This window comes from Taudactylus pleione, unplaced genomic scaffold (assembly GCF_031769625.1).
Source record: "Taudactylus pleione unplaced genomic scaffold, aTauple2 ptg000171l, whole genome shotgun sequence".
Classification (NCBI taxonomy): domain Eukaryota; kingdom Metazoa; phylum Chordata; class Amphibia; order Anura; family Myobatrachidae; genus Taudactylus; species Taudactylus pleione.
Window position 1 is genome coordinate 538,388 of NW_028284573.1, and position 22,211 is coordinate 560,598.

The 22,211-nt window shown below is 46.2% G+C and overlaps 1 protein-coding gene across 3 annotated transcripts in view; it reads right to left on the reverse strand.

Moving 5' to 3' along the window:
- EVL (Enah/Vasp-like) overlaps positions 1–22,211 on the reverse strand; it is a 185,251-nt gene that overhangs the window by 127,517 nt on the left and 35,523 nt on the right. The window contains exon 1 of one of the 3 annotated variants that reach the window (XM_088475390.1): positions 19,045–19,180. The exons of the other annotated variants lie outside the window; for them this stretch is intronic. Coding sequence (XP_088331516.1) covers positions 19,045–19,097 — 53 coding nt within the window. The 5' untranslated portion in view covers positions 19,098–19,180. Of the gene's footprint in view, positions 1–19,044; positions 19,181–22,211 lie in introns of those variants that run through there. 3 annotated transcript variants of the gene reach the window in all.

Below are 22,211 nucleotides of genomic sequence, written 5' to 3' on the forward strand. Positions count from 1 at the left end.
ACATACAAACATATACACATACAGGAATGGTCACACATACATGCAGGCAGGATCACACATTCATACATACATAGACACACACATACAGGCAGGGTTACATACACACACATACAGGCAGGGGCACATACATACATACATACATGTGCAGGCAGGAAGGGTCACACATACATACACACATACAGGCAGGGTCACATAAATACATACATACATGCACACACACATATGCAGGCAGGAAGCATAACACACACATACATACATACATACAGGCAGGAAGGGTCACACATACATACATACAGGCAGGGACAGGGAGGGTGATAGACATAACTGGGGTATCACCTCTCTTACCTTAATGTGGACCTGGCCTGTAGCCTCTTCCTCGACATGCTGCTGTAGCCCCGCCCCCTGCTTGGGTTAGATGAACATGTGCTGAGCTCCACCAATCAGGGCTCTGTACAAGCTCCTCTAGTGACCAGGAGTCTGTCACTAGAGCAGGAAGGCAGGACAGGAGCTGCTGATGCTGCTGCGGACCCGGCACAGGCTGTCAGCTACTTTACAGCTGCTCCGGAGTCTGACTGCAGGGCGCCCTCTGGTAACTAAGGCGCCTGGAGCTCGGGCTCCAGTGGAACTGCCCTCCCTACGCCCCTGGCTACAAGTGAGAATGATAATAAACAGGAAACTTGACAGGCCCAAACAGCTCCCCCTGCCCTGCGGTGCCCTGTGCCATGGCCAGTAGTGGCCACCCCCGCTGGCGGCGGCGGTGTTTGTTACTGTGTAGTGCGGACCGCTCTCACTGCGGTCTGCACTACACTTAAATACTGTGGGGCCCGGGGGACACTGGCGGCAGGTGCAGCAGCTATGGGCCCCCGAAACTACAGCGGGCCCCGATGCAAGCCCCCGGCTGCACCGCCGCTAGTTCCGACACTGCTCTGGAGGGTCGCACTGCTCCAGGCGCTATTAATGAGCATTGAGCTCTATTTTCATGAGACCACAGCCAGTCCACTCACTTGGAACCAAACTCAGGTCCTAAAGGTAGGTTGCACCACACAGCGGGGGCCTTGACGACACAAATCAAGTTGGTCAGGCCCCCTGAACTTGCCCAGAGCAATCAACCATCTTGACATTATTCTAGTACTAGACAGACTATTGAATCGGTCATCTGATTGGTTGTACAGTCCATCTGTATACATAGCGCTATATTATTAAAGAAGCCTATCTGGGCGGACTCGCCATGATAAGTGGGAATCTTTCATCATAAATTCCATTTATTGCGCCCATAGTTTCAGTAAAAGCTCCCCTGCTCGGGCGAAGAGGTTTCAAGAAAGCTGGACACAATACTAAACGCCTTCCGTGCAACATTGAAAAGGAGCTGACTCTAAACTATTGAGCAAGTGTTGTCTCTTATTGTGCAACTACATGTTCCAGCATGTGCTGGCAACAACTGACTGGAAGGGTGTGGTGTTGCTTGCTGGATTACAAAGGCAGCAGAATTGTACCCGGCCCCTCCTCCTCTCACCCATCTGTACATATTCCAACAGTCATAAATGTTTTGTGACCTTGAAGTTTCCTTCCTGAAAGGGGGTGTGGTCTCAGCTAAAATGGGAGTGGCTTGGTCAGACCTGTGTATGGTTTGGGGGGATATGGGCCTTATTTAGAACATTCGCGTTATGGTGTTTGCTATCAGTTTTCCAGCAACCAGTTACATCATCCAGATATGAGATATACTTTAAAAAAACAAAAAAGTAAACTTAAGACGATTTAGTGTCTCCTTTTACAAAGCCCTGTGGGACCCCTTAAGCCATAGTTGCTGACTTTTTGACTGTTCCCTCCGGTAGGGGGCAGCCAGGTTGGCACAGTGGGGGGTGTGGGGACGTGGCATGACATAGTGGAATTGTACAAGGGCATTACACGGCATAGGAGGCAGTGGGGGTTGGGTCGTGGCAGTGCCTCCCGCTATACAATGCAGATTTATGGCATTGTAGAGCAGAGGGTGTGGCTACAATGATGGGATTCAGTGTGAATCGCGTCATAAGCTGCCCAGAATGCCCACATCACCCGGTAAAGTAGGCAGGTGTGGGCCAGTGGCGGCCGGCTCTGGGAGACTTGCCGAATTTTCCCGGCCAGCCGGGTGCCTTCCGACCATTACGGGAGAATAGGGAAGTGTGCCTTAAGCCTGCTGTTACACCAATCATTTAACGAGGTTTCAGGCACAACTTTATCACCCCCAGGCCCTTGAGGTTCATATTTACGGTCAGTCCCCAATGAGGGCAAGGACCCTACCCAATGCTCCAGTTATAGACCGACCTCGCTTGTGAATATCGACATCAAATTGTTCGCTAAGCTTACAGCAAATTGCCTTAAAAGTTATATTGCCTGATATTATGCATTCAGATCAGACGGGGTTGGTCCCGGGCAGAGACTCTAAGGACAATACCATCAGAATCATTGATTTGAATCTATCGATGACCAAGTCCAGTTTAATGCTTTGATTCCGACCAACCAATACGCTGATCCCCCTGCCTTTGTGAACATGGGGAACTCAATATTACCCTCCTTGATAGGCTTGGGGAGAGATCTTCCAGTATACACATTAGTTCTCAAAGTCGAAATGTAATATAGATAGTTTCTGGAGATGTGGTCTCTCCCCGGGGTCTCATATTTCGTTGGACTGCCCTCTGGCAATATATTTTCACCCTGCCAAAACCATTGTTGGTACAGAAGTCCCTATAGATATGACCTTTTGGCTTTTCAATCTTGCTAAGATTCCCATTTCCAAATACAAGAGATCATTTAAATAATGCTGCAAAGGCCAATGTTCCAGTGTTCTGGAGGCAAAACCTGTCTCCCCCATTCCAGCTCGGTTTGCTTGGATTGATCAGTACTTAGAAGTTCTCCTGGCTTTAATTGAATGGATCTGCAGAGGATTCCAGTTGTGTTACCACTCCTTAAATGATCAAACAGCCGGATTAGCGATCTAATGGATTTATAACCCTCATGGAACATATGTCCCAATCACCTACAGTACATATTTTCTCTTGTGACTTCTCCCTATGTCCCGTTGTGCCACTGGCATCTACCTGGCCTTGAAGAGAGGTTCGGCCCAAACTAGTAGGAGACTGCACCCCTTTTTTTCTCCCCCTCACTTCTCCGTCACCTCTTTTGTTGCTGAGAACGTGCACAATTTTCAGATGTCTATTGTTGATTATCATTTGCTGGTGCTTATTAAAAATAAGATTGGAAAAATTAAAATACAGTGAAAATAAACTTTGTGAATGCAGTTTATTTTCCACGTGACCATCTGCAGCCAAACCTGTGAGCAACATGGAGATGCCAGACTGTTATTGCCTCTACTGCTACCTGAATTATTAATATTCTAGTTAGGATATTGTTCCTTCAATTCTGGACCAACAAAGCACCAATCAGATGCCAGGAATCAGACTTGTAACAGAAGCTTCACATAGAACTGTATATAAAGGAAATGAAAAGTGTTACTTTTATCTGTAGAAGAAGGCAGCGATCCTCTCTCTCCCCAATGGCAAATAACATCTATTTAGGTGTTTACAGCAAATGTGACGATCAAGGGGAAAATGCTATTGGTATATGACAAACACAAAACTAAAAACAGACTTAGTAAAAGATACTGAACATGAAAATATCTGGCTATTAATGTGTTGAAAATCTGCAGACTATAAGATGACAATTCAATTGCGAAAGCCCTTCTAAGGGAAAGCAGTCGGGAAGCCGATGGACAGAATCCCGACCACCGGCTTCGCGACTGTCTAATCCCGGCAATGGTTAAATGACAGGCGTCAAAATCCCCAGCATCCCGATTGAAGGTAAGCCGCGGGGGGAGGGGGTTTGGTTAGGGGCTCCCAGGGGGGACTTAGGGTTAGACACCCCCCGGGGTTAGGTTTAGGCTTGGGAAAGGGGGGGGGTTAGGGTTAGGCACCCCCGCCCCCGAGAGCCTTATGTTTAGGCAGCGGGGAAGGGGGGGGGTTAGGTTTAGGCACTTAGAGGGGGGTTAGAGTTAGGCACTTGGGGGAGGGGGCGGTTAGGCTTAGGCACCCCTAAGGGAGGGTTAGGTTAGTTTATACTTACCTTTAGCGCAGTTGGTATCTTCACCTCTGCCATGCGGCCAGCGGTAAATCATACCGATCCCTTCTAAGCTCTGTCTGCTCTGCACACTGTTACCCCCTTCCCCTTTCTGGCATCACATGACATGCTTAGAGCTGTACGCTTGTGTCTGGCAGCCATACTTGTCTGTCTTCCAGAGAGATTTTGAAAAGGACAATGATTTGTAAGAGGATAGCTAAGAATATCATTATTAGCTACATGCTTACTAAACTTGCTATTTAGTGGGAAAAAAGGTAACATGGGGTTATACAGAAAGAAACAACCAAAACGCTATAACACATCATTTACAAATAATATATATATATATAAACTGTTTGCTATAATAAATTAGCAGCAGATATTTTTGGAAGGCAATATTTTCAGACAACAGGGGAGAGGGTATGTCCTTTGGGTGGACTGACCCTCCAGAGAGGAACAGATAGCAGGTATAGCACTAGTACTGTATGGTACATTTGGGACTTATCTTGCTTTGAGACTCAGTATAATAAGAGCCCTTACATGTTATGATACAATGTAATAATGGATTCCTGAACATCTAAACAGCTGGCTGTGATCCTCACAAGGAAGGAATGTGCAGCATGTGCTTGTCACACCACATTTTAGCTTTCAGAGGTCTTGGGGGAGGCTTCACATCCAAATAAGTCCTCTTTCTGCAGTTTTGTTTCACTGCTTCAGTTATCCGAATTATTAGGAGAGACAGAACCTTATAGCCAAAGACGAGCAGGGTCAGAGGTGACTGCCGGGACCAGTGCGCGCACCCTCCATTCAGCCCATGAGAGCAAAGTGCGTTCTGACTGCAATTTCCGCCACATCAGTCCCAATCTCTGCTGTACTGGGGCGTTTTTCCCTATTTCTAGGTGTCACATTTTGTTTTACTTATTTTCCATCCCAATAAATAAATAAATGTCATTACGTCTCAGAATGGGACGCAGCATGTGTTATCTGTTCATGGTGTTTCCGGTTCTATGAGAACACTTGTGATTCAATGATCTAAGTGTATGAGCAGATAATTTGATTTAGCCCCTGAAGATTATCGCACACGTCTCCTGCAGTTATCAGCTACTGAGAGACAGAACGGTTATGAATCACCCACATTGGTGCAGCAGCCAGTGGCACCCGGAGGTCGGGCTGGATTATACCCCGGTCACTCAGGGTCTATATTCATCCAGCGCTGACCCCGTCCCACACTGGTCGCTTTTTACTGATCTCTATCTCATTTTTCACACATTTCTGCTTTGTCCATAATTACACTGTACAACAAATTAATACTTTTAATTTGTTTCCTTTCTATAAATAGTCATACATTACTAATTTGAGGTCAAGAAAAACTAAAATGATTTTAGAATGTTTTTACTAGCTCTATTTTTTGAGCTACACTACTTGCACTATACTGTATGTACATTAGTAATATAGTCATAGTGAAAAGCTATTTTAAAATAATCTGATATTTTCTTGATAGAAAATAAATAACAGTTGTTTTAATTCAATCAATCACAAATAAGAACACAAAACGAAACAAACATACAGCATAGGAAACAAACATACAGCATAGGAAACAAACATACAGCATACGTAACAAACATACAGCATAGGAAACAAACATACAGCATACGTAACAAACATACAGCATAGGAAACAAACATACAGCATAGGAAACAAACATACAGCATATGAAACAAACATACAGCATAGGTAACAAACATACAGCATAGGAAACAAACATACAGCATAGGAAAGTACTATGTAATATAGTGGCCTATACATGGGGGTGCTTTCTCTTTGCTTGTCGCTTGTCCTCCTCTTCTGGGGCATCTCTTGTCACTGTCACCTACCCTGATATCTTTGTCCCATGGCTGAAATGTCTTGGTGGAGTCGCTCACTATGCTGTCACTCAGTGCACCACGGTTATCTTGTGTGGGTAATCCCGTGAGTCGCATAGATTTGAATAGGGGAGGGGACAAATAACTGATTCATTTACTTCAGTCATCAGGTCCCGCCCCCTCTGCGCGGAACGCAGAATGCTGGTAAGATTCTCTCCATTCTGCCCACGTCACTAGGAATACCCGTACATCGTCATAAATGGGCTATATCTTGAATGTTATTTTATCAGATACACCTGGCCATGAACTTCAATGGGAAAAAGATTTGGGGAGCCCACCAGATGAGGGCACATGGTCTGTGGTACGGGAGAGGGTATCCAAATCTTCTATTTCCACCTTAATAAAGGAAAATGCCTTCAAGATATACCACAGATGGTACCTGGTGCCTACCCGCCTGCACAGAATGTATCACCTAGCACCTGATCGTTGCTGGAGAGATTGCGGTGAGGCACCTACATTCACATTTGGTGGTCATGTCCTAAAATAGCCAAATTTTGGGATGAGGTTGCTGTTCTCCTTTCCGAAATACTAAAAATACCACTGACTAAATCTCCCTGGTCTTTTCTCCTTGGCTGTCCACTTGAGGGCCTCAATCCACATGCTGATAAGCTTTCCTCACATATCCTAAACGCAGCTCGATGTTTAGTTGCAAAGCATTGGAAAGATATCAACCCTCCTCCTCGCCAACAACTCATAAATAAAATCTGGCATGTGGCGGCCATGGAGAAAATCTCAGCGTATCTCCATAACACCTCCCATAAGTTTCTTATAGTTTGGGGTTTCTTTATAATAACACCACACCACATAGATCCCCACCCTCAGGCTTTTCGAACCTTCTACTTTAATGATTATAATCCATCTAATTCTGGACTTGGTCTCCTCTTTAACCCCCATGTCCCCTCCAACATATTTTACCCCTCCTTTCTCTTCTTTCCTTCTTTTTCTTTTTCATCTCTCTACCCCCTACGTAGTTCTGCTTTCCATGTATATTTTTCCAATAATTTGTATTGCTCTATATGATCTATTCAAATTAGATTGGTTTGTTGATATATGTGCTAAAATGATATCATACTGTTTTGTCGATCTGAATATTTCATATACCTCTTTATTGGATTATGTATTGTTGTACTATTTGACTTCTGTAATATCTACAAATAAATTTGTTAAAAAAATATATATATATAATAAATGGGCTATATCTCGGAACTCAGGGCTAACTGAGAGTTTTAAATGACATATTCATTCTTTGCATGCTGACATCGATTAGAAGTAACTATTTTCACATCGGAAACATTTTCATTGTTGTGCAGTATTACCTATTTACCAATATTCCAATGACTACACAGGTCTACGACCTCTCCTTTTTATTAAATAGTTCACACATGTCCCCCCTATTACGCAGTCTCCCCCATCACTAATAACTGCTAACACACATTTTGAGCATATATGGGTTTATAACCGGGTAATTCATTAGTGTACAGGAATTTATTTTGTTATTCTGCCTTTTCCACACTAAGGGGCATATCCAATTGAGTGCAGAATTCTGGTCGCAACAAAAAAACTTTGCGCCCCTCGCAACCAATTGTGGATGGCTGCAGTTATGCGTGCTCCCGAAACCCGCAGTATCCATAAAAACAAAATGTTTGCAATTTTTTTTTTTGCATTTAAAATCCCTGAATGGAATGAAAAAAATAAATAAAAGGATGTGGCATGGAACACCGAGCACTTACCGGTGTACTCCGGACGCTTCTAGCCTCTCGCCCTCTCTGTCAGCCCCTCCTGTCGGTCAAGTTGCAGAGGAGGATGCTGGGAGGAAGAGGGGGCTTATTGGAGATGTAGATCCCGGCTAGGTTGGGGGTAGTGTAGGGGTGCAGTATTAGCAGTGGTAGTGTGGTGTAGTGTAATGTGCACAAGGAGGGGGTGTAGGGTTACCGGTGGTAGTGTAGTGCAGTGCAGTGTAGTGTGCGGGGAGTGAGTGTAGTGTAGTGTGCGGGGAGTGAGTGTAGTGTAGTGTGTGTGAGGAGCGGGTGCAAAGGGTAGTGGCTGCAGTGTAGTGCAGTGTAGTGTGTGCAGGGAGTGAGTGTAGTGCAGTGTAGTGTGTGCAGGGAGTGAGTGTAGTGCAGTGTAGTGTGTGCAGGGAGTGAGTGTAGTGCAGTGTGAGCGGGGAGTGAGTGTATTGCAGTGTAGTGTGTGCAGGGAGTGAGTGTAGTGCAGTGTGAGCGGGGAGTGAGTGTAGTGCAGTGTGTGCAGGGAGTGAGTGTAGTGCAGTGTAGTGTGTGCGGGTAGTGAGTGTAGTGCAGTGTAGTGTGTGCGGGGAGTGAGTGTAGTGCAGTGTAGTGTGTGCGGGGAGTGAGTGTAGTGTAGTGTGTGTGAGCGGGGAGTGAGTGTAGTGCAGTGTGTGCAGGGAGTGAGTGTAGTGCAGTGCAGTGTATGCAGGGAGTGAGTGTAGTGCAGTGCAGTGTGAGCGGGGAGTGAGTGTAGTGCAGTGTAGTGTGTGCAGGGAGTGAGTGTAGTGCAGTGTAGTGTGTGCGGGGAGTGAGTGTAGTGCAGTGTAGTGTGTGCAGGGAGTGAGTGTAGTGCAGTGTAGTGTAGTGTGTGCGGGGAGTGAGTGTAGTGCAGTGTAGTGTGCGGGGAGTGAGTGTAGTGCAGTGTAGTGTGTCCAGGGAGTGAGTGTAGTGCAGTGTAGTGTGTGCAGGGAGTGAGTGTAGTGCAGTGCAGTGTGAGCGGGGAGTGAGTGTAGTGCAGTGTAGTGTGTGCAGGGAGTGAGTGTAGTGCAGTGTAGTGTGTGCAGGGAGTGAGTGTAGTGCAGTGTAGTGTGTGGGGAGTGAGTGTAGTGCAGTGTAGTGTGTGCAGGGAGTGAGTGTAGTGTAGTGTGTGTGAGCGGGGAGTGAGTGTAGTGTAGTGTGTGTGAGGAGCGGGTGCAAAGGGTAGTGGCGGCAGTGTAGTGCAGTAAAGTGTGTGCGGGGAGGGGGTGCAGGGTTAGGGGTTAGTACCTGTCCAGTGCCCGACCAGTCCTTGGATGCGGTCAGCTGCTGTCTGCAACGCTGGAGAAGAGACTGGAGTACAGTGCTGCAGAAGGTGAGTAATTAAGCTAATTGGAAACTTCCAATTGTTTAATTAGTCATTAGGGGAGGTGTTCACAAGGTTCCAAAGCAAGTGGTGACAATTTTTCATTAAAATATGGACTTTAGGAAATATTGGACCTGCTCTGGAGGCGCTAAAAAACCTAATGAATACCAAAAAACTCGTACTGCGGGAAGAACCCTGCAGGTGTGAGATATTTGGTAAACTCACACCTGATTGGATATGCCCCTTAGGGAGAGATGTTTCAACATCTTATGGTGCATACACACGGTCAGATTTTTCTTCAGATCTGAACGATAAAGATTTTAAAAATCGTTCATATTTGAAGGAAAATCGGAACGATGCGCGTTCCCGATGGTCAGATAACGATATCTGACATCTGATGTGTTTGCAGTCAGATTTGGACGATTTCAGTCATTTTAATGCAGTCAAAAATCGTTCATAGTTCAAATCATTGGTCAAATCGTTCATCTGACAAATTTGACAAATCTGACCGTGTGTATACACTATTACTTTTCTCTGCACTAAGGGGCTAATTCAGCAAAGGAAAGCATTGCAAAGCCGCACGCAAGCAGATTTACAATTCTGTCCTTGTATATATGCAAATGCAGCAGGAAGTGTATGACACCCCCTGTATGACACCCCTGCTGCATTTGCAATCCCAGCACTGAGACCGAGGTCACAGGCTGGGATAACCATCGCGACCGGTGGACAGTGACGGGCAGCTGAGAAGTCCTTAGCTTACACAGGTTGGCCAGGAAACTGAAACGCCCCCGATTCCAGAAATGCCGGCCGTCCCCGCCCCTTAAAAGCCTCTGCCTGTCAATGACCCGTTCTGCACATTTAAGGAACGTGTCCGGCACACGCACAGATTCCACTTCCGTGCAATGCTGAATTAGCCCCTGAGATACATCCTGTATTGACGCTTATTGCAGAGCATTGTATTAATAATTTACTCTTTGGAGAGGCCTTGACGTAACGGTCCCCTCAGGCCATCTGTGTCCCTTTGTATCACATCAGTATAATCCTGATGCTATACATATTGCGTACGCGCGAGATGTCACCGAAGCACGCGATTTGAAGTCGAGCAGACTGCATATGATCGTGTTTATAAAGCCACACATGAGCATTAAAGTTTCTACACAAAGAATTGCAGTGGTAAAGTTAGTGAATATAACACAAAGGCCGTTATTTGTTTGTTGGTTTTCGGACAAGCAGCATAAAGCTATTCTTGTCGTCACTTAGTAAGTTGTGCAACAAGATCGCCATCTTAGAAGGCTGTGGCGGCCATACATTACAGTCTGTCAGGCGCTGTTGGAGAAATCTCTTTGATACAATTATGTACTAACCAATACTTATGTAACGAACACATATTTCACAGCACTTCACAGATAATGTTGCCATCATTTAAATCAGTTCCTGCCCCAGTGAAGCTTACAATCTACATTCCCTATCACATCGAAACACACAGGGTTATTTATATGGTTTGGTCAAAAGCCAATTAACCTACCAGTATGTCTTTGGAGTGTGGGAAGAAACCAAAGCACCAGGAGAAACAAAATGTCCAAACACGGGGAGGACATACAAACTCCACACAAATGTGTAATACCTGGTAATGAAACTCATGACCTCAGTGGTGCAAGGCAGTAATGCCTCTACACTATCTTGCACTATGAAAATGTAGACTATTTTTGTGAAAATCGTAGATAATAAGGCTAATCTCTCTTTGATACATTTTCCCCTTATATCGTTCCCTAATATCTATTCTGCTTTAATTCTTTCAGTCAGCTAAGCTGCTGTGACATCACCAGCCCCTCCCCTGTATATCTATCCATCAAACCACAGAGAGGCCAGAAAAAAGGTCAGTCACACTCTGCTGGCTCAGGAACAAACTCGTATATGAGGATTTCATTACTTGTATTTCAAAACTAGCGTCCCTGCTTTTCACAGGAGCAATTTTGAATTTACGGCCATAGTATTTTTTTAGCTGTGGTCTTACAAGATCTCCTTGTAGACGACATTAGTCATTTTTCTTTCTCCTGACGTCAACACGAAGAGATTTAGGGCCTCATTTATCAATGAGTTTTATTATTCACAATGAGTGATAAAACAGATGACAGTTGGGAGCGGATTGGCTGGAGCAACATTATCATATGCAACGAGTTTTATCACTCATTGTGAATGATAAAACTCGTTGATAAATGAGGCCCTTAGTTATGACGTGACACGCAAAAGGGCCACGTAAAGTTGTCCATGAGCAAAACAGTCTCCACTTAGGTCAATACCTGCCACGTTACGTGTCTGTCCCTGGGCTTTATTTATGGTCATGCCAAAGAAGACTCTTACCGAGAATTGGACACGTTTGAAATTAAAGAATCGTTCTTCACATAGCTGAAATAGGAATGGTAATAAAAAGGGAAAAACTGAAATTTTGTATCTGTAAATAGGGCTTACATCAATTTTTCTGGAGAAACCGTATAATACATATCAATCTCCACATGGTATACAATAAAGTCCATCGTATATATTTTTAACAGTTTAGGCAGCGTAAGCCAAGAAAGTGCTTGGACGGACGTTATAGAATAGATAAAACTGCATCAAAATGTGTCCAGTGGTTCTCGGGATTAGCCCGAACACACAGACAGACGCCTACCTGGGACATTTTATTGCACAGGGTATATATATATATATATATTAGTATATACGGAGGGAGGGTGACGAACCTGCCCACTCCGTACCCCGGGGTCGGCAGCTGGCGGTGGCAACCAGTGGCCGGAGCCTTCTCCACACAGTGCTGCCCATGGGGGCCGCCATCTTCCCTACCTGAGACTGCTGACATCACTGTCACCGTCGCCAAGCTTTATCACACAGCCGCACACACGCAGACATTATATACACATATACTATCTCTATTCTCTCCCCTTATTTATTTATATAAAATTATGTGTGTGTATAGCCTATTAGTGTTCCTGCTAGATTAAGGACAGGGTAGGGCGCTGGGAGTGCCGGTAGGGAAAAGGGGCATGTCTGGGGAGGGGCATGTCCTTGGGACATGCCTTCAATTTGTCATACTTGGAGATGTGCCCAGCACTTACGGAGCTGCTGGGCTCCCCCCAGCTCTCCCTTCACGGTGAATAGATGCCGTGCGTGGGACGCCACTAATAGAGCAGGGCGCCCCCGCTAAAACAAGCTAGCGAGAACATTAGCCGATGTTATTTTGAGGATCTCAAGGAACATTACAGTGAAAACCTGATCAAAATCAGTCCAGTAGTTCTCAAGTTGCTGAAAGAAAGAGATTTATTTTGGGAAATATTGTCTTCTTATATAAAAGCCGTTAAGTACTTACTATACATACATGTCCCAGTCTAAAAAAATAGAGGTAGCTTTTCGTACTATAGTAAATTTGCTAGCCTCCCATCAAAAGACAGAGGAGCAAATGTTACAATTAGTGACCCAATCAATGGGCACAACAGCTACTACAGGGCATCTAAAGAAAATGTCTGCCTCAGATGACCCAGAAGCGTATTTGCTGATATTTGAAAGGATGGCAGAGCGTTTAAAGTGGCCAGCAGATACTTGGGCTGATAGACTTGCCCCCTATCTCACTGGTGAGGCTTATAAGGCCTATGCTGATTTATCCTCTGCTGATGCAGTCAAAAGTGCCATTCTGGCCAGGATAGGTCTCACTCCTCCTGGGAAAGCGCAGCGCTTCCATGAATGGGCCCTACTACTACCAGGAGTCCCTATTCGGAAGCAAGTTGCAGAACTCGCCAGACAGGGGCAAAGTTGGCTCCAGCCAGGAGACTGCACTGCCGCTCAGATTGTAGAGACGGTGGTTGTTGACCAGTGTATAAGAACCCTAGGGCAGAATATGCAGAGCTGGGTCATGCACGCTGATCCTCAGAACTTAGAAGAATTAATTACAGTTTTGGAGCGGTCTGGAACTGCAGGTAATTTTACAAAATTCCAGAAAAGACACCAGGCAATGGGCGACCCATTAAGATGGCACCCCATTGCCCAGTGACCCCGACTGTCACCCATCCTCAAGGAAACACAGCTGGAGATGCCAGGGTCGTTTGCTATGAGTGCGGAGAGCCAGGTCATGTTAGGCAGGCCTATCACAGAAAACGTAGCCTATGGAGTGTGGGGTTGCTAGTATGGGCACTGCGTACCTTGCTTTTTCCACAACGGTACCCCTGCATTTCAGCCCCCTGTTAATGGGGGAAACTGTGTTACTGAATGGCCGAGAACTCCCAGCTATTGGGAGTGAGCCAACCCTTATGTCAGAGGCTGTCCTGTCCAGGCCAGTGGAAAGGTGCCAGGGTAAGTTGAAGTACTCTGCGTTCATGGATCCACAGAAAACTTCTCCCGGGTGCGAGTGAGCCTTACCATAAAGGGGCGTGCTTATGAGGTAGTCGCCGCGGTTGGTCCTAAGCTCCCCTATCCTATCATATTGGGACGCAATTTCCCAGGATTTCTTGAGCTCATAAAGGAACCACAGAGGCCAGTCCTCTTTGGAGAAGGAACGTCTGACTCACCAATATTAAGTGAGGATAGCCCCAGTCCAGATTGGGATACGCTGGCAGCTGACATAGATATGCGAAGTTCTGCCCGAGATCAACCAAACGATGCTGCCCTTGGGAACATCATGGCTAGTGTCATAGAAGTTAATGGCGTCGTAAAAACTGCCTACTGAGAGGGTGCCCTGTGGTATCTGGCACCAAGGTGTAAGCAGCAGATCCTTTTAGTTATTGTAAGGTGTGAGGTTGGGACCTCCATGGCTTGGACTTGTTTTTTCAGCACATCCCACAGAAGCTTGATAGGACTTAGATCTGGGAAATTAGGAGGCCAATTCAACACCTCAACTCACTATAATGTTCCTCAAACCATTCCTGATCAATGTTTGCAGTGTGGCCGGGCGCATTATCCTACTGAAAGAGAACACTGCCATCAGGGAATACTGTTACCATGAAGGAGTGTACTTGGTCTGCAACAATGTTTAGGTAGGTGGTACGTGTCACAGTAACATCCACATGAATGCCAGGACCCAATGTTTCCTAGCATAACATGCCCGAAGCATCACACTGCCTCCGTCGGCTTACTTCTTCCCATAGTGCATCCTGGTGCCATCTCTTCCCCAGGTAAACACGGCACCCGGCCGTCCACATGATGTAAAAATAAAAGAAACATAACTCATCATACCAGGCCACCTTCTTCCTTTGCAGCATGGTTCAGTTGTGACGCTCACATACCCATTGTAACCATTATCGGTGGTGGACAGGAGCCAGCATGGGCACTCTGACCCGTCTGTGGCTAAGCAGCCCCATACTCAGCAAGCTGCGATGCTCTGTGTGTTCTTACAACTTTCTATCATAGCCAACATTAACTGTTTCAGCAATTTGTGCTACAGTAGCTCTTCTGTGGGATAGGACCAGACGGGCTAGACTTCGCTATCCATGCACATCAATGAGCCTTGGGTGCACATCACCCTGTCACCGGTTCACCGCTTGTCCTTCCTTGGACCACTTTTGGTAGGCACTAACCACTGCATACCGAGAACACCCACTAGACCTGCTGTTTTGGAGAAGCTCAGACCCAGTCGTCTAGTCATCACAGATTGGCCCTGGTCACTCAGATCCTTACACTCGCCCATTTTTCCTGCTTCCAACACATCAACTTCAAGAACAGAGTGTTCACTTTCTGCCTAATATATCCCAGCCCTTGTCAGGTGCCATTGTAACGAGCTAATCACTGGTTATTCACTTCTCCTGTCAGTGGTTTGATGTTATGGCTGATCGGTGTATAGCATTAGGTACAGTCGTTTTGTCTGATAGCCAAGAAAACAACACAACCACTGTGCCCAAGGGTACAATGGTTTGTTCACAAGAGACGATAATCGGTTCAATGAGAGCTGGGGGCTGATTCTGAGCTGGACGCAATGCCAATATTCACACAAACCGTCAAAGTTTTTCAACTGCGCATTCTAAAAAGTCGCACAGAGCATGCGTCCCATTGTGTGAGTGCACAGAATCACAAGACACGCACAGTCTCAGAAATGTATTGGGCAGTGACTGGGAGGTGGCTATTCCGACGTGGAGATGTACCGTTTTACGGGCATGATATGGGAGTGTCGCTGGCGTGTCACAGAACTGGCTATGTATTCAGGCGCTTCATCGCCTACATTGGAGACCATAGTCTGAAGGAGAACTGTGACTCGGGGAGCCTGTCCTGCGCCTTCCACTGGATGCATCTGGACGACATCACATAATACAACTTAATAACTTGAATATTTAAACCCGGGTAACACCGGGTACTTCAGCTAGCAATAGCTAGAATCTTATTGGTGGCTATGAGCAACACATTCAGTTTTCCTTTTTAGAAGATGCAGTAAATTCCCCCCCTCCTGTATATAGACATCTGCGTGCAGGTAACACAGTATATGTAGATATGTATAATGCTGTCATTCCGTCCCCATTCATGTAACAGCTGCCAGCATAGGTAGGATCTCATTTCACAAGCTGCCATTATGTATGAGCCTGTATACACAGAGCCAGCCTGGATGGTAGCGGCCTTTGTTCCCTTCCTGGTTGTGTATTACTCAGCGTCACTCACCTGTTTGCACAGTCTGCTCGTCCCTCATCAGGAAAATGCATTCTTTCTCCTATTGCCAGGAGGACTGATGATCGCGGTTATTGTCCCTGTTGGCCTGATTCGCACGCAACAGCGTCTATTGGCGGTCGCTCGCTTGTTACTTTATGCAAATGTTGATGCAAACCCCTTCCCCGGTGTACATCCACACGGCCGAATGTGCAAGGGCTGAGGCGCCTACTTTCAGTGTCTGCAGAAGCTGAAATGCCGATCGGTGCGACTTTAGATGCCGCTATCGGTCGCACCATCCCTATGGCAGGTGCAAACTCTCCGTCTGAACACGGCTCCCTATGCCTGTGCGTCTGGGAACGCAGCTGTTTTCAAGGACGCGCCCACGAAACTCCCATAACAAGCCCACTGAACGGACAAAATTTTTTGTGTGCTCTACTAGCCACCCCCCAAAAACGCACATCTTTTCTGCCACCGTCTGCCTCGATCGCTCAACTACGTGAACATGGTCATTACCTGCGACACACAATCACGCCTTGTATGTGTTTATGTACAAGACATGCTGAGATTGGGAGATAAATGGACCAAATTCACGGCCGATAGCTACTAATCTTTAATTAACATATGTGACTTACAGAGGACACATAATACTCTTGCAGGGCTGTCAGATCAACCCATTCCACCCGGGCAGAGGTCACGATATATGGATAACTTGCTCCCTATTGTAATATAAATGAACCGCTAAGACATTTTGTGACCACATGAAAAGAACAAGGCTTTGATACATGGCACAGAAATCATGTATTACTAAAAAATACACGTTTCTTAATGATAAGAGAAGTCACCAATTTCTGGCACGGCCTGGCAGTCTGAGCTGCGAGCTCCAACCTCGTCCACCGATTCATTTCGCTCTGTTGCATGAGATTTCGTAGACCGGGTTTCTCCGATGCTCTCATCTTACCGAATCATCCCGACCTTTTCCACATTTAATAATAGTTGCCATGGTTGCAAACAAGTTCTAGCGGATTCACCTACGGCAATCTGGATTTGCGCTGGCAGAGGCAAAAAGTCTAACAAGCCCTGGTCTTCACCGGTGAGTCTCACAAGGGCTTCTCTGCTAGAAGGCCCACAGAGTGCAGTTCTTTGCGGGTGTTAAGTTCGGAGAGTGGCCAACAAGCCAGGTCTGACACCCAAACAAAATGTGGAGAAGCCTGGAGGAGAACATCAAGACAAAATATATCAGAACCGAAGTAGTAATCGTAGCCAAATCAGCAGGGGAGAGGAGCATCCGGAATAAGCCGGGTCAAATACCCTGGAGACAAGACAAGGTGGCGCTCTCTTTACAGAGACTGTAAGCGCCGTAAGATAGCGCTATCCAAACAGACAACAATAACATCTGTTTATGACATATATATATATATATATTGTTGAGATTTTCGTGCCTCTATGCACCTTATTATATATACCTGCACACCAGTTGGTCATTTTCCTCCTTTATCACATTGCCACAATACAAACACAGAATACAAAATCTCACCTAATAAGCGATGACATCAGAACGCACCCTTTACGCAGGTAATATTTACAGAGGTTTATAGCCTACATATATATGTTCACATCATATTTGCATTATATAGAGTGGAATAACCATGACACATCCGTTGGCAGCTAGTATAGGTGCACACATCATGCCCAAAATAAAGGGACCCTGTGTATGGAAAGTGGGGGAGAGACATCCGGAGGGTGTGCAGGTAAAGGGCGGTACAGAACGGTTCCGGGACGCTTTGTAAATATATAGTTACTGTCAGAGACAACTGAACACTTGTACATGTGAGAATAAGGGCCTGATTTCCAGGTGGATGAGATGCAGATCCACAACCAAAGAGGTCGTATTTACAGGATTCTCAGAAGGAGACAGTGAGCCAGCCACAGGCGGTCGTAACTGTTGATGGTGCGCCAATGGTGGAGTGTTTACAACCGCCGGCGGAGTTGCACTGTCCACGAGCTCTGATAGTGGGCGTCTCATAGTCCGTCGTACGCTAGGGGGAGGGCTGGAATTAGTATTTGCATATGACTGCCGCTGTGTCTCCGCAAATATTCGCAGCCGCGCATGGATTTGCGCCCACCTCTGTATCAGGCCCTAGGTATTGACCACTCCATCTTAAACTCCACAACATGGAAACAATCTCATGATACTTCCCTAACTGGGTGCAGTACTAGCAGCACATTAAGGACCTCTTTCAGAGGCAGTCGCAAGCGCCGATGCGCTCGTAACCGACTCGATGGTTAGTCCTGCGCACGCGCAGCGGCCGCACTGCACGTGCGCAAGCCCCGGAGCAACAGATAAACTCTGTCGCTCCGGAGCTGGCTACCAAAGGGACGGCTGTCGATGTTGATCGACAGCTCACCCCGTTTGGTAGGCGGGCCGGGGGGTGGTTTCCAAAACGGAGGCGTTCCTTAACGAAAGCCTACCGTTTTGGGGGCGGCTGCACTGACATCATCAGTGATCATCAGTGATGTCAGTGAGGCGCTTCCTGCTCCATCAGAGCAGAGAGCTCCCTGGGGCTTACGAGTGCCCAGACCCAACCTCAGGGTCTGGTCGTAAGCCCCGATGGTCGCGATGGTGATCACCATTGCGACCATCAACCTGGTCGGTCGTTAAGCTGTGGGTGGTAACCCACAGCTTAACGATCGACAAGGAGGCGGCTGTTCAGGATGCAAGCGGCCGCCTTGATTCAGTGCGACCGCTTGCAACTAACGACCGCCTCTGAATGAGGTCCTAAATCTGCTTTCTTACAGTGCAAAATACTGTGCAGTAATAGAAATAAATCAAATAAATAATAAATGAACTAGACTGAAAATCATAAGTTGCAACAATTTAGAAAAGTGAATCCTGTATAATGCCTGAGCGGCTACAGTGTTGCTCTGCACTGACTAATTATACATTTATAACTGCACAGAACAAAAGGAAAGACATTTCCCTACATACCAGGTTTTCAGGAATATTACATGTGTATCGTCCTAATGCAAAGAAAAAAACAAAAAACAATTCCCCCACCTGATTGGTCCACATGCTTATATACACTATTGCTGGGCCAAATATCCACGCGGGACGAAATAGAATAAACGTATAAATATGATTTTAGCCAGACACAATAGCGATTGCCGCCTCCCTGAACAAATTATTTAATTACATGATATGCTAGAATCCTGTGCAAATAGTTGCCCAATGCCCGTAGGATGTAACGAGCGGAGACAACCTGACATTACACAGCAGGGGAGGGGGGGATAAGAGTCAGAACGAATAGATGCAGGAGAAAAACAAAAGAAGCCTTTTATGCCAAGGTCCTACCTGAAATCTTCCACCGCAAACATAGCCAATGGCAGTATGTGAGCAGCAGGCATGGGGATGCTGGTGTGTAGCAGAAGCCTGGGTCACATTGAGGCTTGGTGCACTGGCGAGAGGCTGTGCATTTTGGGAATGAAGAATCAGAAGAGGAAGGGTATGCAGAATGCAGCAGGCACGCCAGCCCCTGCTCTACCCAGCTGCAGCACAGCAGCGACGTGGTCATGTGACCGTTCCTGTAGGTCTGATTAATGCAGTCGCTGCTGTTTTATTACAGTCAGATTATGCGGGCGGCAGATATGCGTAAAAGCAAAAGGGATACATCACACTGGCTCCTGACAGTAGGCTATTTTTGGAGGGGAACCGAACGAAACCAAAACCACCAAACAAAAAAAACAATAATTCCTGAAATCCTAGAATTATCTTTACATACAGATGTGTCCTCTTGTGTCTTTGCCTGCTGCAAATCGTGCCACGCATTGCGCGAGTCTGCGACCGGGTATGCCTGTTGCGTTCGCACCCTCGATCCATAGGATTGCGCATTGCGAATGCAGCCGCAGGCTGGTGTACTGTGGCGCATGCGTGCACGGTAAGTCGCATGGCGAGATGCGTGCGTACGCTTGGCGTCAAAATGGCAAAGATGGAAGAGGGCACATCTGTATGCAAAGTTTTATTTCTGCAATATGAAAGGAGTTAACGTGGGCACAATGAGTGTCAGTTTTGGCGGTTTATGAAATATAGCTACCGGGTACGGGTAATCTGTGCCAGATTATCGGTATGTTATTTACAGAATGACAACATATTATGCAGAGAAGGTTTTTCTTATTATTCACGTCCCAGTGGATCCTACAGTGAAAATTCTGTACTACACATACATAGCCGTGGAGTATGATTTGGGTCTGTCAGAGGCAACAGGAGCACCCATAGTAAATCCATGCAAACACATGGGAAGAACATGCAAACTCCACACAAATACTGCCCTGGTTGGAATAGAGCCCATTGCCCTAGCCCAGTGGTTCTTAACCTCAACCCTCAAGCGCCATCAACAGGTCATGTTGTAAGGATCTCTGTCTGTGGAAACAGGGGGGATATTTACTGACCCAGCAAGCTAGATTATCTCACCTGTGCAAAATTAAAGCAATCCACGAAGCATGGCCTGTTGGTCGTACTTGAGCACCGGAGTCGAGGACCACTGCGCCAGCCGTAAAGGCATCAATTCTAACCACTGTGCCAACACAGATGCATTTTGCTAGAAGTTAATGAGAGTTTCTACAGAATCAATATAGTCTTAATAAAATGGATGCTAGCCACTGTGCCACTGTGCCCTTCATGGCAAAATATGAAATAAAAAAGGAGGGGAAAAGCTTGGCAACGGAGAAGACCGGACGTGCATTGCTGGAGCTCTCCTGCCTAAATAAGTAAGTTGCACTTGATTGGTATTAACAGATTGGATTGTGGTAGACAGACCACCTATCGTTATCACTCATAAATAGTTTGCAAATCGCTTGCAAAAATGTCTAAAACGACCAGCGCATGCCCGCTGGTCATTTAGACATCTATCATCGTGCAAACATGCTGGACAACATGACAATATCGTCAGGTTGAGCATGTTTGCAGATGATTGATGAGCCTGCACTGAACGACTGCTCGTTCAGTGCAGGCTCATCTCAGACTGACAAAGGACTGCACGATTACAATGTCGTAATCGTGCAGTTGTTTTCATGTCTTCTAGTGAAATGGGCACCTTGATGCTCCATTTGTCCTATTGAACCTCTCCTCATGCCTTACCCGCAAGGGACCCATCATCCATCTTTATTAACCAAATAAAAGACATTTAATATACAACATAAAACAAAAATAAATGGTACAGTTCTGCTATATTCCATTCTGCCCAGCACATTTGAAAGTCACGTTTTCATGACAGTACTCCGCAAAAATAATATTTCATGGGATACCACTATTTTCAAGGCCCTTATCCCATTTAGTGCTATCTATCATCAGAGGTACTGTATAATCCATCCAGTGAGTACTACCAAGCAGTTAAATTGCTGTCACGCACTATGAAGCATGGTAAATAGGTCCTATTATTTTCTGCTGCCGGGATCTCAAGAAACAATTTCATTCCAAAAATATCTCGAGAAGATATATAATTAGGTCTGGCGAGATCTAGCGATGTTGTTCTACAATGATAATGAGCAGATTGTTTCCAGGTCAAGGTACGAGACAGATAATCAAAACGTGACTGACTGTATTGCGTTACTGTAACAGTAGTTGTGTAAAGGCTTATCACTATATCGTGATAGAACATGGATGGAGAGCAACAACAACAAAGACAAAATCAATAAAAAAAAGTGACCAAATATAGAAAATGACATGAAAAAAGCACAAATTACTGCAAGGACATTAAGGTGATGGGTCCGCGCCATATTGGTGCCAACTGGCGATTGGAAACAAAGTAGTCTGACGTCTAGCATCACTATAGTAGGAGATGGTCTGGCCTTGGGTAACAAGTTTTTGGGGCAGTACAATTAAGGGGATATTAAAAAGAAAAATGGCAAAAGTCCAAGACCGTAATATTTTTCCCAGGTGGTAGATCCACAAATCACTGATAAATGCCTACAGACGTCTGTATCAGGGAGCTAAGGCCACATTTTAGTGGGCGTCGCATGCAGTAAAGGACAAGGCGCAGCCCATGACCGATGAAAACCTCTTTGATGGCAGGGACTAAGGCCCTCATTCAGAGCCGTACGCTCTGAGCAGAGCGCACGCTCTGAATGAGGGCAGCCCTCCATAAAAATGGAGCATCCTCCTGGACGCTCGTATAGCTGTGGGTCACCACCCACAGCCTATACGAGCGTGCAGTTTCATGGCCGCGATGGTCTTGACCATCGCGACCATCGAAACTGCGAGCCGGAGCCTGCGGTTGAGGTTTTCAACCGCAAGCCCCGGAGTGATTTTGGCTCTATCAGAGCCAAAATCACTCCCACTGACATCACTAGTGATGTCAGTGGGCCGGCTTCTGACGGGAGGCGTTCCCACGGGAACGCCCCCGTCAGGGAGGCACGCCCCCGGCACGCCCACCAAAGGGGGCGTGCTGTCAATCAACATCGACAGCACGCCCCCTTTGATCAGACACAACGAGCGAAGGACTTTCCTTCGCTCGTCGCGTCTGG